The 19,889-nt window shown below is 41.1% G+C and overlaps 1 protein-coding gene across 1 annotated transcript in view; it reads right to left on the reverse strand.

Moving 5' to 3' along the window:
• Positions 1-3,223: 3,223 nt before the first annotated feature.
• KBTBD12 (kelch repeat and BTB domain containing 12) overlaps positions 3,224-19,889 on the reverse strand; it is a 132,847-nt gene continuing 116,181 nt past the window's right edge. The window contains exon 6 of the mRNA XM_077451734.1: positions 3,224-3,957. Within this exon, the coding sequence (XP_077307860.1) occupies positions 3,788-3,957 (170 nt within the window). The 3' untranslated portion in view covers positions 3,224-3,787. The remainder of the gene's footprint in view (positions 3,958-19,889) is intronic.

Genomic DNA, 19,889 nt, shown 5'->3' on the forward strand with positions numbered 1-19,889 from the left:
TCCCCGTGCAATCGGAAGTTGCCCAAATATTACTCGAGGTTCAGGGATCCTCAGGCATATGGGATAGATACCCTCACAGACCATTGGAAGTTTCAGAAAGCTTATGCCTTCCCTCCAGTTCCGGTGATCCTGCAGTTCCTTCAGAGGCTCAGAACAGAGAAGGTAGAGATCCTTGCAGTGATTCCATTCTGGCCCAACAGGCCTTGGTTTCCTCTGCTGCTGCTCCTCAGTTATCAAGAGCCAGTTCCCCTGCCTCTCAGGCCGGATTTACTATCCCAAGGCACAATGTTACATCCATGCCCATCATGTCTACACCTCAGGGTATGGTTTTTGAGAGGGAGAGGCTAGAAGCTCTCGGTTGTCCGGAAGAAGCTATTCCAACCCTTCTTAATTCCAGACGGGAGAGTACTAACAGGATATATGAGCGTATATGGTCCAAGTTTTCAGTCCATATGTCCTCCAGAGAAAATTCCTGTAAGGCCGCGTACACACGCAGGGACTGTTCGCTCAACTTTGTCCGCTGAACAGTGTTTCTCGTGTGTGGGCTTCAGCGGACAGTTTCAGCGAACAGTCTGCTGAACAAAGTTTTTCGGAATTTCCGAAAAACTGTCCGCTGAAACTTTGTTTCAGCGAACAGTCCCCTCGTGTGTAGGCTTGTTCGTCAAACTAAGTTCCGCGCATGCTCAGAAAGGATTTACACGCCGAAGGTTGCATTGCAGTGTATAGGACGTCGTTTTCTAGTCCCGTCGTACGTGCCGTTCACGTCATCGCGCACGGTTTCAGCGGACTGTTCGTTCATCGTGTGTGGGCAAGTCCGTCCATGCTAAGTTTGAGCGGACTGTCCGCTGAAACTGTTTGACAAACAAAGTTGAGCGAACAGTACACGGCCTAATTCTCCAACAGTACAAGATATACTGAGCTTTCTCCAAACAGGCCTTGATTTACCTTTGGATATTACAGCTTTTACGGGCTTTTTCATGGGCGAATCATGCGCTAGTACAGCAATTCTTCAAAGCAGCTATCAGGCTCAGACCTCAAAGAAGACCAAGGTTCCCTAAATGGGACCTCCCTTTAGTGCTGGACCTTCTTTCAAACCTTGGAAAGGATCCTATTGAGCCTCTGTCCGTAAGGGATCTCACTCTCAAGACCATCTTCTTGGTAGCTATAACCTCAGCCAAGAGAGTTTCAGAGATTAGGAATCTAGGTTCGGAGGAACCTTTTCTGACCTTTTTTCCAGACAGGACAGTATTAATTCCCATGCTGGGATCGAATCCCAAAGTAACCTCTGTCTTCCATGAGAATCAGGAAATTGTGCTTCCTACTTTCAAATCATCGGATAGTCAGGATGTTCATCCTCTGGACGTAGGACACTCACTTAAACAATATTTGGAAGTGACGGCTCCTTTTAGACAAACAAATTTTCTTTTTGTTCTCCCTCATGGCAAAAATAAAGGAATGCAAGCTTCGGCCAGATCTATCTCTTCCTGGATCGTTCAGATCATCCAGAGGGCATACAGAGCAAAGGACTTGGCTCCTCCTGAGGCATTAACGGCTCATTCAACACAAAGTATCTCAACGTCGTGGGCAGCTTCTCAACATGTCGCGCCTGAAGTTATTTGCAGAGCGGCCTCTTGGTCTTCCATTAATACTTTTGTTTCCCATTATTGTGTAGAGCCAGCTGCTCTGCCTTCTGTTAATTTTGGTTTGCAAGTTTTGTCGGTTGACAATGCTAAATAAACTTTAGTTCTTTGATCGACATTTTGCCCACCCGGGTGTGTTTGGCAAGTTATTTCCCACACGTATGCTGCCATGGAGCCTGTCAGGAAAATTGAAAATTTATATCAAATACTTACCGTAATTTTCCTTTCCTGATAGGCTCCGTGGCAGCAGGAGTTCCCTCCCAAATGTCTGGAGTAGGCTAGTTACGGAGTAGCTAGTAGCAAAGATTTATGGGAGTTGGGTCCTATTGGGTAATTATGGATGCGGGGCTACCCACACGTATACTGCCATGGAGCCTATCAGGAAAGGAAAATTACGGTAACTATTTGATATAAATTTTCCGTTTTTCGTTTCATTCATTTTTTTTTTCTTTCCGGTCATTTGTTATGATCGCAATTCGTAAATGCAAAAATGCAAAAGAAAATCTGAAAATTTGAAAGAACGAAAATCCGAAAATTCTAAATAATAATAACTAACTATTAAATTATAGGTATTGGAATTTCCTTTCAACTTTGGCTTTTAGTGCACGTAACGAATACAAATTTATCTGTAGTTATGAATTTTCCGAAATAACGAATGTCGCATCTCAACAAAGGGAATGGAATGAATTAATAATAAATAATAATAATAAAAAGGTTTTATTATTGTTATTTATTATTATTCATTTCCTACATGACATTCATTTAGATACGGCATTCTTTATTTCGGATAATTCATAACTTCGGATAAATTCCTATTCGTTACGTTCACTAACAGCCATATGTGTGCGCAGCCTATTGCATTAGGGTGTGCACCCCATAGCGCAAACACAATATTTACTAAAGGAAAATCTCTTTGCACTGCAAGTGCACTTGGAAGTAAAGTCGCTGTAGATCCGAGGGGGACATGCAAGGAAAATAAAAAAACAGGATTTTAGCTTGCACATGATTGGATGATAAAATCAGCAGAGCTTCCCCTAATTTCAGATCTACCCCTTAGATTTAGAGCGACTGCACTTCCAAGTGCATTTTCAGTGCAAAGTGGATTTGCCTTTCGTAAATAACCCCCAATGTGTGTGTATATACAATATATATATATATATATATATATATATATATATATATATATATATATATATATATATATATATATATATATATATATATATATAAGAAAAAAGATTTTATATATATATATATATATATATATATATATATATATAAATATATAGATCTATCTATATCTATATATATATAGATAGATAGATGATATATATATATATATATATATATATATATATATATATAAAAATCTATCTATCTATCTATCTATCTATCTATCTATCTATCTATCTATATATATATATATATATCTATATATATATATATATATATATATACATATATATATATATATATATATATATATATATATATATATACATACATATATATATATATATATATATATATATATATATATATATATATATATATATATATATATATATATTATTTTATTTTTTTTACAATTTAAGTTTTTTTTTATTTTTACAATATTTTTTTACATTAATTATTATTACCCTGTGGGCACGTCTATGCTAACAGCCACATTTGAAAGGCAATTACAATACCTATATTTTAATAGTTAGTTATTATTTCAGATTTTCAAATTTTCGGGTATTTGAATTTTTGGATTTTCACATTTTCGGATTTTCTAATTTTTTGAATTTTCAAATTGTCAAATTTCAGATTTTTTGAATTTCAGATTTTTCGAATTTTCAAATTTTCGAATATACGAATGTGTGAAAAAATGAGTTAAATGGGTTTTTGTTAATTCGGATGTTTCCCAATTAACAAATTTGTCAAAATTCGTTAAAAAACGAATTTGTGACGAAACGAATTGCACATGTCTACCCCGTTTATCAAAATGCCTGAAAGAGGAACTGTCTGTGTTGTCTAGAAATGAACCGATATGTTTTCCAAGGAAGGACAGAACAATGTCCGGCTCCAGAAACACTTTGGTAATGAGGAATACTCGTTAAGAACGACAACCCTGGTAATGCGCCACGATGTGCTGGTCTATGAGATCACCTCTCCATCAGATCCCGCGGAGGCGGGAGGAGGTCTCGCGGGTTTAGACGGGCCACCAGGCAGACGTCGTACGAATCGTGCATGGGGGCCCTGGTGCAAACCACGTTCCATTGGTTCTCCCACGGGTCCAGCTCCAGAATTTCCTTCGTGATCACTTCGTGGCGATCTGAAACATAAAAATACAATGACTGCCTTGTTTTATTATTTTATACTTTTTCGGCAACAGACTACACTATGTGAAGCACTGTATCTCTTCAGAGCCGGGTCACACAGGCGCAACGTGACTCTGGCCGTGACTTTGCGAGGCGACCTGGACACGACCTGAGCGTGCACCACAGCACGACTTGGGGCGACTTACAAGGGACCTCAAGTCGCCTCCAGTGGCCAATCAAACAACAATCAGCTCTGGGGGAGGGAGGGGTTTGCTTGGGAAAACTATTTTCTCTTCCTGTATTGTTGCTTCAGTTAAGACCCGATCCGATTTTGGAGGCGACTTCCATTGAAATCAATGGGTACAAGTCGCCTAGAAGTCGGAGTTAGGTAGTACAGGAACCTTTTCTGAAGTCGGAGTGACTTCAGTAGTGTGCATTAAGATGGCTCTCATTCACTTACATTGATTTTATCATGTCGCGCGACTTGGGGCGACTTCAAGTGGGATCCAAAGTCGCCCCTGTGTGAATGGGCTCTTAGGAGTTTGTATAATTTATTTACATCCTTCTAATGGTAGAAAAATTGGTGTATACACTGAGCCCTAGAGTATCACCACTCTGCACCTAATGAATGAAGATTTCCTGAGGTTTTTTAAACATAAAATGTAAATAATAATCCAATAGCAGCTACTATTTTAAAAGGTCATTGTAAAAAAAGGCAATAAATAAGAGACCATATAATAAAAATTACTCTAAAATATTGCAGCAGCGCTTAATACAGTCCACCAATCACTGTGAGCCTTCAAATATAATTAATGCAATAAAAACAAATCAAATCAATATAGTCCCATAAAGTCCCGGAAAAATCAGGAGAGGTAAAAAAGTGGTTCAAGTTAGAAAGTCCTTGCTGCCCTTTGTCTGAAGCTTCCACCAAAATCCACCACGTGAATCACCGAAGCTCCCCCAATGGGGATACACTCACCAGACACAAATCAAATACAGGCCTTTGAGCATATGGATCTTTTGCTTTATCCATTTTCCCCCCTGCTATTTCAGCGATGCTGCCTAGAAGGATTGGGAATTCCTCTGAACATGCAGTGCAGGCTTAGCTGACTCCATTGCAGTCTGTCCTCATGGAAGGGATGAAAGATCCTTCTAATGGTATTTAATATCTAACATAGTGTGTGATACACTTTATACACTTCAAGAGTCTGCGCAACAACAACTTTTAGGCTGGGTTCACACTGTTGCGAATTGGATGGGGGTTTTTTCCGCATCCAATAGGCGCATCCAATTCGCATGTCAGGAGATTGTGACCGACTCTCTATGGAGCCATTTCTCACATTTCCGGAGCAGCTCCGGTGCGAATTGCACAGGAGTCCTGTGAATCTCCTGGTCCGTTTCAGGTCCAAATTCAGCCACTGCAATCGGACCTAAAACAGTGAAAGGGGGACACGCTGGACCCCCGCTGTAAGCAACATGCGTGCTGGGCTGTGAACCCAGCCTAACACCGTATACTGTCTTTGACCGCTTGCCGACCAGTGGCAGAATGGCACGGGCAGGCGAATCGCCGCCATGTTACATCGCTCCTTAAGGCGGCCACTAGGGGCACACGCGTGCCTGCAGCTCGCCATTGGAGCCAATGCGAGTGCCTGCCGCGATGACCGCCAAGCTCCCACGATCGCTCGTAACATGGTGAGAACCGGGATCTTTGTGTGTGTAAAGGGGAGAAGTGACAGATCGTCTGTTCTTACAAAGTATGAACAGCGATCTGTCATCTCCCCTACACAGTCCCCCCCCCCTTCAGTTAGAACACACACTAGGGAACGCAATTAACCCCTTGATCGCCCCCTTGTGTTACCCGCTTTACTGCCAGTGACATTTATACAGTAATCAGTACATTTTTATAGCATTGATCGCTGTATTAATGCCAATTGTCCCAAAAATGTGTCAACATTTTCCCGATGTGTCCGCCATAATGTCGCAGTCCCGATAAAAATCGCAGATCGCCGCCATTACTAGTAAAAAATAAAAATAAATGATAAAAATGCTATAAATCTATCCCCTATTTTGTAGACGCTACAGCTTTTTGCGCAAACCAATCAATATACGCTTATTGCGATTTTTATTACCAAAAATATGCAGAAGAATACATATCCGCCTAAACTGAGAAAAAAATTTGCTTTTTAAAAAAATGGGGATATTTATTATAGCAAAAAGTACAAAATATTGTGTTTTTTATTCAAAATTGTGGCTCTTTTTTTGTTTATAGCGCAAAAACTCCCCCCCCCAAAAAAATGCAGAGATGATCAAATACCACCAAAAGAAAGCTCTATTTGTGGGGAAAAAAGGGCGTCAATTTTGTTTGGGTGCAGCGTCGCACTACTGCGCAATTGTCAGTTAAAACGAGGCAGTGCCGAATAAAGAAAAGTGCTCCGGTCAGGAAGGGGGTAAAATTTTCCGGGGGCTGAAGCGGTTAATTTGTGGGAACACAATTAGGTGGATGTAGCAGCTCATCCGTCATTTTATTATTTACACAGCAATTAGGCGATTCACTTTGAGTGTTACAGCATTGTTTTATTACTTTTATTTTTTATTTCTACTTATACTCATGAATTTATACAAAGATATAAATAAGGGGCGAAACAACATAATATGCTTTGAATTATTGGTGGGATATTTTGGTGCCATAGAACCCGTTCTGCACTAATTCCTCTAGCGGAAGGTCTACAAAGGGAAAAGAAATATAATATTTATAAAACACATTTTTAGTTATTTTTAAAACAATTTTAAATATAGTAAATGGTGGCAGGAAATGTTTTTCTGCTTTAAGTGGCAGACTCCGGGCTCTGCTAGGATGGAAGACGTCGCCCTTCTCCCGGCAATGTGTAGGCAGATGTATGGAGCCAGGTGTGTTTGTAGAGCTTGTTAAAAAGCAGAAATAAAATTTTAATTGTGCTAAGATTAGAACACTCCGCTTTCATTTATCTAAACATTATCTCCCAATTATTTGCCTTGTTTGGTGTTATCGGCAATACGGAAGCTCTCTGACTACATGACTACATCTGCCATGCTGCTCACACCATAGGGCTTACTTAAAGTGGACCTTTCAACTTTTCATCTATTGGGCTCGACTCACATCTATGCATGTTGCTTTTGAGCATTTCTGCGGTTGCTTTTTGCGATACTTGCTGCGTTTCTGGACACGCGTTTTTCCACGATTTGCGTTTTTTTTCCTTTTTTCTTTTACACTGTCTATAGTTGGTTGCTAAGGAAGGGGCCAGGAAGCCGGTGTTATGACGAGAAGTGTCCCCCCATCGCATAGCGTACGCCCTATACTGCGCAGGCGCAGCGCTTGCGCATTACGGTGGACAAAGGAGACGCTGAAAGTCTCCAAAGATGATCGGCGCCTGCGCACTTAAAGCGGGATTCCACTGTCTGCAACTTTTTTTTTTTGTTGGCAATATGACAATCAATAATAGTATTAAATATAGCACTCACTTCTTCTGTTTTCAACTCGATTGTCTGTCCGTTTTGGCAGCATTGGAGAACTTATAAAATTTCATCCTGATCGTTTTCATTTTGCCTGTGGGCATGTGAAGCCCACAGGCATCCTCTTCCTGGACACGGGCATGCTGATGGACCAGCATGCACCGCCCGTTAGAGCGCCGATCTCGCGCATGCGCAGTATCGCCGCTATCAACTGCACAGGTTGTCATCACAATGGGCGGCGTCGTAGGAAGTCCCGCCCCATACAGACGCCGCACAGACTCCTGGGAAATAAAAACAACGATCCCAGGAGCCCCTGCGGCCGACAGGAAGAATTGACCTGCTGCTGAAGCCCCGCCCATTTCCGCAGCAGCTCCGCCCCTTTCCGGAATCTCCAGAGGCAGGAAATTTGAAAGAAGAAGAAAACAGAAGAAGACATCAGAAAGGTAAGGGGGATATCTAGCGATTAGGGAAGGGGGGATCACATAGACGTAGGACTGTTAATTAGGGTGGACCTCCGCTTTAATAGTACATTCTGTTACACCAGTCTTTTTCATATTAACCACATCAATACTGGGCACTTTCACCCCCTTCCCTCCCAGACCAATTTGCAGCTTTTAGCGCTCTCGCAATTTCAGTGACAATTGCGCGGTCATGCTACACTGTACCCAAATGAAATTTTTATCATTTTGTTTGCACAAATACAGCTTTCTTTTGGTGGTATTTATTCACGACTCTGTTTTTAAATTTTTTTACGATATAAGCGAAAAAAAGAGCGGAAATTTGGAAAAAAAAACAATATTTTCTTCTTTGTAGTTTAAAAGAAATCCAATAAAATCAAATTTTGGCATGAATGTAAGCCAAAATGTATTCTGCTACATGTTTTTGGTAAAACTATTTCCGTTAAGTGTATAATAATCGGTTCGTGTGATCACGGACAGATGTATGCGGATGATCATGTACAGATGTGCGCAGGAGATCACGGCCATATGTGTGCAGATAATCACTGGGACATGTGATTTTAGTGGGACATATGTGGGGGACAGGTTTTTTTATTATTTGGGGACGTGTATGGGGGACATGTGTTTTGGGGACATGTATGTGTTTACTCTAGGTTGGTGATCAGTGAGTAAAAAGCTGTAAAAAAAACAGCTTATACTCACTGATCACCATCAGGGTGCAGCGTTCCCCTCTCCTCTCCACACCGACAACTTCTGTGTGAGGAGAGGAGAGCCGATCGCCTAACAACCGGCTCTGTGTTTACATGACATGACGGCTGTGATTGGACACGGAGATGCGCTGTGTCCGGGTGACACAAGCGTATCGGTATCGCGCTGCTGCGCGGCCCCGCACGCGCGTGCGCGATCCCCCTCTTTCTGAGGAACGTTCCTAAACGTCCACTCAGGAGAGAGCGCCCGTCTGGCCGTTCATGTACATTGGCCGGGTGGGAAGTACAGTAGGTAAATGGACTGTATTACTAATCTGCAAAATGCAAAAAGCACTAGAAATGCATAGGTGTGAATCCAGCCTAAGTCATAAAAGAAGTTATTTCTGAATATACAGGCCCGTAGCAGGTAATGTTAAAATTTCCCCGGTCAATAGGGTTTGTGCAGGTATGTATGGAGCTGAAATGGTTAAATATTTAGATGTCAGAATTTATTTTTATTTTTATATGAAGCCTGGTAAGCACTGTGTGTTATTCTCCTTCTAATCAATAAATATTTGTTTTCACTACCATTGGATCTATGGTCAGTGACCGGTGAACATAGGTCGAGTCAACCTACCATGGCAACCATCAATCCTTCATTCCCCGACCAAACAAGTTCCAATTGTTCCTTCCTAGTTATTATCTGTGTCGGTCGATATGAAGAATGGACACACACAGAAAATCCAACCTTTGAAACTGGCTAAAAACGACTGGGGACGCGAAAGGGTGGACAAGGAGCCTGAAAAAAAGAATCAACTTTTGCACTTTGCTTTTTAGAAACAGCGGTCAGACATAATGCACAGTAGCTAAAATATAATATATTTCAGTTCAGCACTCTTTAGATGTAAAGCCTGGATTTGTTCTATTTTATTTCTGCAGGCAGGTACAGAAAAAAAAAAAAAAAACATTGATCCTGCCAGAAAACCAGTGTCCTCATCACTTCCTGGGCACTAAACTGAAGGAGGTGTTTTTAGTTGAAAATCAGGGCTGAACGACAACACTGCTCCTCCAGGGATACAGTGTAGGGAGTGTGTAGGGAGTGTGCGTTGTCACCCTAGGACAGGAAGTGTGTTACAGGCAGGATCACCAGTTTAAATAAAAGGCAATTAAAAAATGAACTATAAAACGAATCAATCAGCGCTGAACACAACAAATAAGTGAAAAATTAAACAATTAATTAAAAAACATGCAGCTCGAATACTATAGGTCAAAATACCAAATCCCACATTACAAAGTAAAAAAGTAACAGTACAGCGCATAAATAAATAATCTAAGTGAATGAAAAAGTGACACTCTATTAGTGCATCAAAACACAAAAGTCCATAGATTTAAAGAACAACAAGTAGAGATGTCAGAAAAAAGATCCGCTTGTGCAATGTGCCTTCAATCGACAAAAATGAGTGATGATGTGATTCCTTCACCAATAAGCAAGATGGACTCTCACCTCAAAATATGGACCCCTGATTTAACAGACAGGTCAGAAAACGCATGTTCCCATCATGGGTAACTCACAGCATTCAGTAGATATAGCGGTAGTGCTCAAAGATTGAATCCTTTTCAGTATCCTCAATTTAATATGATTCCATAAAAAACATAAAAAAACAAAATCTAGTGCTCTCTGTTTCCACAAATTTATTTAAAACAGAAGTAAAAGAGATACACTCACATTCTGGTGCACTGATCTCCAGTGCTGAGTGCTGGGCATGAAAACAAATGTATCACAGCGTCCATGCATGGATCAGTATAGCAGCTTGCGGATGACGTCACGGCTTAGGTCACGTGGTCCGCAAGCTGCTATACTGATCCATGCATGGACGCTGTGATACATTTGTTTTCATGCCCAGCACTCAGCACTGGAGATCAGTGCACCAGAATGTGAGTGTATCTCTTTTACTTCTGTTTTAAATAAATTTGTGGAAACAGAGAGCACTAGATTTTGTTTTTTTATGTTTTTTATGGAATCATATTAAATTGAGGATACTGAAAAGGATTCAATCTTTGAGCACTACCGCTATATCTACTGAATGCTGTGAGTTACCCATGATGGGAACATGCGTTTTCTGACCTGTCTGTTAAATCAGGGGTCCATATTTTGAGGTGAGAGTCCATCTTGCTTATTGGTGAAGGAATCACATCATCACTCATTTTTGTCGATTGAAGGCACATTGCACAAGCGGATCTTTTTTCTGACATCTCTACTTGTTGTTCTTTAAATCTATGGACTTTTGTGTTTTGATGCACTAATAGAGTGTCACTTTTTCATTCACTTAGATTATTTATTTATGCGCTGTACTGTTACTTTTTTACTTTTTAATTAAAAAATGAATGCTGTCGCCACACATACAGGCAGATAGTATATGAATTTTTTTTTTTTTGGTTTAGATATACTTACCGACCAGCCACAGAATATATTTCGGCAGGTCAGCAATATTGCGCAAAGCGACAGACCTGTGCGTTGCTTAATGCAACAGATACTGTGTGCGCACGCCTGGTCCGCGCCGCGGGTCGATCGGGTCCTCGATTTTGCTTCACAGAGAGGCAGAATGGGGCTCCGCCTATGTAAACAAGGCAGATCCCCGTTCTGACAGGAGGCAACATGGCGATTTGCTGTTCCTAGCGATCAGGAACAGCGATCTCTGTGTTGACCCAGTGAACCCACCCCCTACACAGTTAGAACACACCCAGAGAACACAGTTAACCCCTTGATCGCCTCCTATTGTCAACTCATTCCCTGCCAGTGACATTTATACAGTAATCAGTGCATTTTTTTTAGCACTGATCCCTGTACTGGTGTCACTGGTGCCTAAAAAATGTCACTCTGGGTCAGATTTGTCTGCTGCAATGTCGCAGGTCCACTAAAAATCGTAGATCGCCAATATTACCAGTAAAAACACTGTGCAGGGCAGCACAGTGGTGTAGTGGTTAGCACTCTCACCTAGCAGCAAGATGGGTCACTGGTTCGAATCCCAACCATGACACTACCTGCCTGGAGTTTGCATGTTCTCCCTGTGCCTGCGTGGGTTTCCTCCGGATACCCTGGTTTCCTCCCACACTCCAAAGACATGCAGGTAGGCTAATTGGCTTCTGTCCAAAATTTACTGTAAATTAATGTTTTCTTAGTTTGAAGGTTTAATTGTCTTCATTGAGATTTATTCCCCATAAGTCACTATTTTTCACTGCTCTTTTACTTCTCCTATTGTATCTGTTTATCTTTTTTTTGTCTTTAAATACCCCACTGATCCAAGATTACATGCGGTCAATGTGTTTTCATCACTCTGGGTCATTATAAGTATAGCCTACAAGTTTTATTTTAGTTTGAAGGTCTAATTGTCTACATTGGGATTTGTTCCCCATATGTCCAATTTTTCCACTACTCATTCACCTTTCCTATTGCTTCTGCCTATTCTTATTTCCTGACTTATCCCGGATCACATGTGGACAATGTGTTTTCATCACCGTGCGTCTCTAAACGTATACAAGTTTTATGTTGCTTTGAAGGTTTAATTGCCTACATTGGGATTCATTCCCCATAAGTCCCACTTTTTCACTACTCTCCTATTACCTCTGCCTATTTTTTATTGACTCACTGATCCCAGATGGTGTGCGGTCCTTGTGTTTTCATCATCTTGGGTCATTAAATGTACACAAGTGACCGCTCTACCTTGTTGACTAAAATAAATACAGCTGTCACCCAAGTATACTCCGGGGACACCGACTTCAAGAAAATGGAGGTTGCAAAGCTGTCTACAATCTCAATGTTTATACTTCTCAATGCCTTGGTGCTGAACGTTCACAACCTAATTATTTAACTGGAATAAAATAAGATTTAGAGTCAGTCAACTAGTCCCAAATCTATGCAATTGTAGTGCCACTCCCATAGGAGCTGCTGTAAATATACCGGTTCTTCCCTGGTATCGGTGCAGAGGCAGTCAGATACACAGCAACAGCACATTTTGGCTCAACAATCAGTCTAGGGAGGGTTTTTATTGTTGAAGAACTTGGATGAGGTGTAGGATTATATGGGATATTTCAGATTCACTGAATATTTACACTTCACTTTTTGCAGAAATTAGTCCCCTTCTAGAAACTGTCCTAGTCTGGAATACTACTTGCTCCGCCACCCAAGGGATACAGCACACAGTCACAAGAACCTTGAACTCAGGCCTGCACTCACAATGTTACAGGAACACCAGATGCCTCCTTCCAGTATCCACTGGACACTCTTCAGTGAGGGAGATTTGTGCTCACAATGCCACAGGACAGCCAGACTCCTTCTTACTTCCCCCGGGCACTCTTCAGTGAGCTCCCTAGAGCAGGTTCTTAGATGAGCATTTCATTGACTGTCTTCCAAAATTGGATGTTTAGGCGTAAGCCCCCCATCTATGCCACAGCTAAGACGTTGATGAAGATTAGCTAGGATAGTGGGATCAGGAAGTTGCTGCAGAAGGGATTAGCTACCCCCCCCCCCCCCCACACACACACACACACACACACACGCGCGCACGCGCAAATGGGTGGATTTCCTACAACAGATAGAAGAAGGAGAGAACCCCAGCCCTTCTAAGTCTCAGACTATTTATATGCTTCTCCAGCCACCTACTGGGTACACCTCCCCAAAGATTGGCCTGAGCATGCTAAATATTCAGGCTGTCCATTTGCCTTGCACAACCCTCTATGTTCCAGAAGCCTCTGGAAAACAGGGGAGAGCAATCAAACTTGGAGCATGTATTGAACATTTATGTAATATTTTAGCAACCTACCTAGGAGGGTGCTACACAGTTAAAACATTTATTTTAATTAAAACCTCATGGTAAAACAAGTAGTCAATTTAGTGGCACATGCAAATGAAGTTACATCCAAACATGGACTTCCCCTTAAAAGGTCCAACTTGGCTCTGCTGGCTCCTGAACTACCCAATAGGTCACTGAGTCCACCCATAACATAACTCATAAAGGACCAATAACCAAGGAGCAGCATGAATAAATATCCTGTTAGTGATTAATACTTCCAGGAAACATACAAATCTGGGTTAAAAAGTTTATTTTACCTTTATTTGAAGTTTATAAAATCCACAGAAAGCTCCTGGGAGGGGCTACAGACACTGGTCACATGTTTCTGTTGCAAGCAACTCTCATGTGTCAATACGTGGCCGAGGCTGAAGTGAGCTTAGAGAGAGGGTGTGCCTGTGCCGGAATCAGGGCTTACATTTGTGCATGCTTAGAGTTAGTGAATGCTATTCAAAGGGTGAGCATACTAGCTGACAATTTGGCTCAGGGAGTAGCCCACCTCACAATGGCAGGAAAAACTTGAGAAGATATGTTCAACGATTACAAGTCCATAATACTAGGTCATCCTCTGGGAAAGCCAGGTGCCAAAGGCTAGACAGGTGCTCTTCCTATACCCAAAATTGCAATGAATTCTGTAGCTTTACTGACCTGGGCAGACAAACATAGGGGTTGATTCACTAAAACTGGAGAGTGCAAAATCTGGTGCAGCTGTGCATGATATCCAATCAGCTTCTAACTTAAGCTTGTTTAATTAAGCTTTGACAAAAAAGCTGGATGCACCAGATTTTGCACTCTCCAATTTTAGTAAAAGGACCCCATAGAGTGTCTGGGACACCCCATAGAGTGTCTGGGACCTCTTTTTCAAAAAATTTCAAAATTTGTGGGGGAAATACATCAAAAAATAGGGTCCCAAGCTAGGACTCTATATCTTTCTGTTCAGATTAATAAGGTTGTATCCATGTTGCTGGCTTTTTCTTCCAGGATAAAAGGCATAGCTTTCCCATTTGGGAAGATTTCCCTCCATTCCTATCCTGATTACAGGCCATTAAAGGGCAATGAAAACATGTTTCCACTGTTCACCGACCCTTCTAAAAATGTTAGTTTCCTGGCCATTATTTTTCTACTCCGATTTTAATACTCTGAATTTCTGACAGATTTGTAGATAAGAATTTCTTACTTCCCCGGTCTGTATACTTGTTCTAGGTAAGTTACTCTGAAAATCCTGAAGCTAGAGGATCAATATAACAGCCAGGGACTTTCCAAAGCAGACAAGCAAAGACAGTTCCAATATTTCTTCCATGACTGGTATAATTATCTGGCTGGTCATGGAATGGGCTAAGGTTGCTTAGTGGTAAATGGAAATAGAGCATTAAAAGTTTAGAATTTTGTTCACTCAGTCCTTAAAGAACTAATAATACAGTTTAGTAACATATAACACTGTATGGCCGCAAGGTGTTAGTGGACATCTGACCATCACAACCATTTACGCTTGTTATACATTCCATTTCAAAACCATGGGTATTATTATAGAGTTGCCCCCCCCCCCCCCCCCCCACCAACATCACCACCATTATAGATGTAACAGCCTCTGCTTTTCTGGAAAGGTTTTCTACAAGATTTTGGAATGTGTCTGGGAGAATTTGTGACCATTTATCCAAAACAGCATTTGTGAGGTTAGGTACTGATTGGATGAGAAGACCCGTTTATCCCAAATGTCTAAGGTAGGGTTGAAGTCAGGGCTCTGCGCCGGCGACTTAAGTTCCTCCACATCAGCTATTCTCAACCTCTTTACCTCATAGGAACTACTTACCGATTTTCAGGTCTCAAGGAACCCTTGCTAAACCCAATTCATCAGAAGTCAAGTTCCTCCACATCAGCTATTCTCAACCTCTTTACCTCATAGGAACCACTTACCGATTTTCAGGTCTCAAGGAACCCTTGCTAAACCCAATTCATCAGAAGTCAATGGCAAAAATGCCTCTTACAATGGTGGTCAGTAGGAAGAATACAAACCCAACAGTGGTGATCAGAATTCCGCCCTTACAGACAGATAAAAAGATAATTGCCATTATGCTGCTGGCTTTGCCAAATGGTGATGGTCCTGAAATTCTGCGGGCACCATCAAATGGAAGATCAATCAGCCACAGCTCAAGGAACTGCTAGCAACCTCTAGAGCAGGGGTCTCCAAACTGCAGCCCGAGGGCCAGTTGCAGACCTTTGCTTGCCTCTATGTGGCCCTTGGGACACTATTCCTCCAAATGACAACAATGATGAGGCACCATTCTTTCACTGACACCATTAATGGGGCACTATTCCTCCCACTGACACCATCGATGGGGCACTATTCCTCCTGCTAAGACCAATGATGAGACACTAGTCCTCCCATTAATACCAACCATAGAGGACTACTCCTCCTGCTAAAACCAACAATGGTGCACTATTCCTTTTGTTAAAACCAATGATGGGGCAATGTTCACTCCCACTGGTGACAATTTCTACTCGCACTGGCCACAGTCCAGCCCCCTAAAGCCTAAATAAACGGTCCCTTTGTTTAAAATATTTGGAAACCCCTGCTCTGGAGGAACCTTAGTTGAGAATGGCTGCTTCACACCAAATTCATGACTCCATGTGCTTATGTAGAGAGCTTTGTACACAGGGGCATAGATATTCTAGAATATAAAAGGGCTTTCCCTATGAGGTTGGACTGTCCCCATGAGGTTGGAAGGGTTCTATTGTCTACAATGTCATTATATGCTATAGTATTGACAGTACTCTTCACTGGAGAAACTTGAATTCAATCGTTTGGCCATGTAGGGGTGATGGTCAGGGGTGCACAAATATTTGACCATATAGTGAATGTAAACTATAGCAGTAATATAGGTTTACAGGCACTTTAATTCTGCTCTTCTATCTCACTGTCCGAACATATTGTTTTCCACACAGTTACTAGGCATTTTCTCAGCACCTGGCCACAACACAAGCATTGGAACTCACAGGCATCCATCTCTATCTGTCAAAAGCCATTTGGAATCTGCTTATGCTACTCTTTGTAATTCCTAAATGTTTCATCCCTTTGTTAGACCTTTGTTAATGTGTGTTGCTGAAAGTCAACTGGCGTCCCGCTGCCGGCTTTATCACTTTGTGAATCGCTGAGGACCACAGAAGCAGGGCGTGCTGGGAGCACCTTAGTGCCGCCATTATTGCCATTGTTTTCTCAACATATCTTAGGCTTCGTTTGTTCTTCGCTCATTCAGCAAACTCCTTTTCAGAAGGAGCCAGTTCATTCACCAGAAATGTGAACTCTACAATAGGGAGAAGTGACCTGATTTCATAAAGAGATCCAACCTTTTATAATACTGTAACAAGGAATGAACTGTATGAGATTCTTTCCCAGCGATACTTAATTAAAAAACAGTTTATTTAAAAAGAGACAAAGAGTTGAAGGAGACATATTGTTCGGAAAAGAAAAGTATACAGTTCAGATAAAAAAAAACAAAAAAAACCCCCAAAGCAGCGCAGATTTAAACCATAGAAAGTAAAGCAAACCTACAATGACTAAACAATTTGGCTTTATTACTTTCACCACCCTCAGTGATAAAGAAAAAAACAAAAACCTAGGACAGTATATATATATATATATATATATATATATATATATATATATATATATATATATATATATATATATATATATATATCACAACTGAATAGACATACCGTATTCTTCTGCTGTATTTAGCCCAATAAACACTATTGATAATATAAATATATATATATATATATATATGTATATATATATATATATATATATATATATATATATATATATATATATATATATATATATATATTTATCACTGTGATTAGTGTGTATATGTCACCTAGGTTTGTTTTCCCCAAAATTGTTGTCCAAGGTCCTAGAGCTCGCAGGCTTTGTAGTAGGGATGCACCAATACCATTTTTTTTAATCATGAGTACAAGTACTGTTACTTTTTTTTTAATACTCACCGATACCGATACCTACCGCAACTGTTTTGTTTACACTTCAGCTGTCAGCAATGGTACAAAGTAGGGTTGCACCGACAACGATACTAGTTCTCGGTATTGGTGCCGATTCTGAGTATTTGCCTGAGTACTTGTACTCGGGCAAATGCTCCCGATGCTTCACCCAATACCTGCATCCCGGAAGTCAGTGGGCAGGCGGAGTGGGTGGAAGAAGGCGGAGCGTGGGTCCTGGCACAGTGAGAGTCCTTGCACGCTGCAGCGGAGGAAAGTAAGCTTATGGAGCAGGGGTAGGAGTTGCAGCTGCAGCCATCCATCAGTGACCCGGGCCATCAGAATCGTTAACGGGAGGGATGGCCCGAGTCTCAGAGAGAGGATGTAACACTGCAACGCCCATCTTGGTACACCCTGCATTCGGCCCCAGTAGCCTGCAATCACAAAGCGGCAGCGGACATCTTGTTACACCCAGCCCATTTACTATATGGGCTGGGTGTAACATATACTTTATAGGCTGGGAGTAACAAGATGTCCGCTGCTGCATTCTGACTAGGCTTACTGAGGCCGAGTGCAGGGTGCATCAAGATGGGTGTTGCAGTGTACAGCTCACTTTTTTTACATTTTATTTTAGTGCTGCATTATTTTCAGTGCCACTGCCTACCAAACAGTTCCACCTATCATTGTCCATAAATGCCACCCATAAGTGCCAGTGCCACCTATTAGTGCCCACAAGTGCCACCTATCAGTGCCCATCAGTCAGTGCCACATACCAGTGCCACCTATCAGTGCCCATAAGTGTCACCCATCAGTGCCGCTTATCAGTGCCCATCAGTAAGTGCCAGCCATCAGTGCCGCATATCAGTGTCCATCTATCAGTGCCACCTATCAGTGCCTATCAGTCAGTGCCACATATCAGTGCCAACTATCAGTGCCCATATGTGCCAGCCATCAGTGCTGCAAATCAGTGCCCATCAGTCAGTGCCACTTATCAGTCCTGCATGTTAGTGCCAGCGATTAGTGCTGCAAATCAGTGCCCATCAGTATGTGCCACCTATCAGTGCTGCAAATCAGTGCCCATCAGTCAGTGCCATATATCGGTGCCACCTATCAGTGCCATAAATCAGTGCCCATCAGTCAGTGCCACCTATCAGTCCTGCATGTCAGTGCCAGACATTAGTACTGCAAATCAGTGCCCATCAGTCAGTGCCACCTATCAGTGCTCATCAGCATTGCTGCATATTAGGACCTCCTCATCAGTGCCACTGCCAGTTACAGTTACAGTTCTTCATAATTATAAAGAAAATATCATTAGTCTGTATTGTGCTTTGAAAACTGTCACTGTGACAAACAACTGTCACTGTCACAAACTGTCATTAAAAAAAGTATCTGTAATCGGAATCGGCGCGAACTTGACAAAAAGTATCGATACTTGTACTCAGTCTTAAAAAAGTGGTATCGGTGCAACCCTAGTACAAAGCATTGAAACTTTTTTTTACAAATTAAATAAAATGTAAAAAAAAAAATGTGCACTTTTTTTCAACATGAAATGTGTAAATATATGTTAAAAGTTCAAAATATTAATTAATAAATATTAATGAGCAAAGCAAACAAAAAAAAAGTTTTAATTATTAATAGTTTATAAAACAAAACAAAAAAAATAAAAAATCAGCAGGAAAATAATAATTAAAGAGAGAAGGAGAATAAGGAGTTAATTAGAGGGTAACTTCAATGTCATGTGGGTGGGGGGAAAAATAGCAAATAAAGAAAAAATAATATGGCATATGCAATTGTGACACAAGTCAAATTGTAATTGAATGTTAATAAAAATTACCTTTCCTTTTGAATCTGCAGCGCTGTAATTTTCTGAAAATGCAATATGGCTACCTGGGGGTGTTCTGTACACAGAATGTGTACAGAACGCCACCCAAAAACATAATTTCCTGCTTGTATGATTGGCTCAATGATTTTTCTCAGAAGTTTGTACTAAGATACAAGTCACATTTCAGGCATCCCCTGCAACAAAAATGTAATGTAATATTTTGGTGAGATATTCCCAATACGAAATTACGTTTAAAGGGATGCAGGCCCTGTAGCTTTCCTCATTAGTGCCCTGCAACTGATTGATACTTATGAAACCACTCCCATTAGACTCACTTTCCCACATGGGCACAAAAAAAAAAACTGTGTATATCCTCAGAATAACAAAAGGTAGGAATCTGCAACAAAATTTGTTCAAATCCTTGCAATGTACATAGATCACCCAGGGGGTTTCTCAACAAAAGTGGAGTTACGCTTTAAGGCTGATTAGAGTAAATCAAGGGTTTATAGGGTTTACCTTCTGCCCTTGTTGTTTGATTTTGAACAGTAAAACATCTTTTTCTGCCAGTAAATCAGCCTAGGCTTGTGACATCATGCACATCTCTCTCTCTCTTTCACTCTTGTGAGAGTTTACCAGGAAGGGAGGGGG

Source organism: Lithobates pipiens, unplaced genomic scaffold (genome assembly GCF_037356315.1).
Source record: "Lithobates pipiens isolate NorthernLeopardFrog02 unplaced genomic scaffold, aLitPip1_a1.2 Scaffold_23, whole genome shotgun sequence".
NCBI classification, from domain to species: Eukaryota; Metazoa; Chordata; class Amphibia; order Anura; family Ranidae; genus Lithobates; species Lithobates pipiens.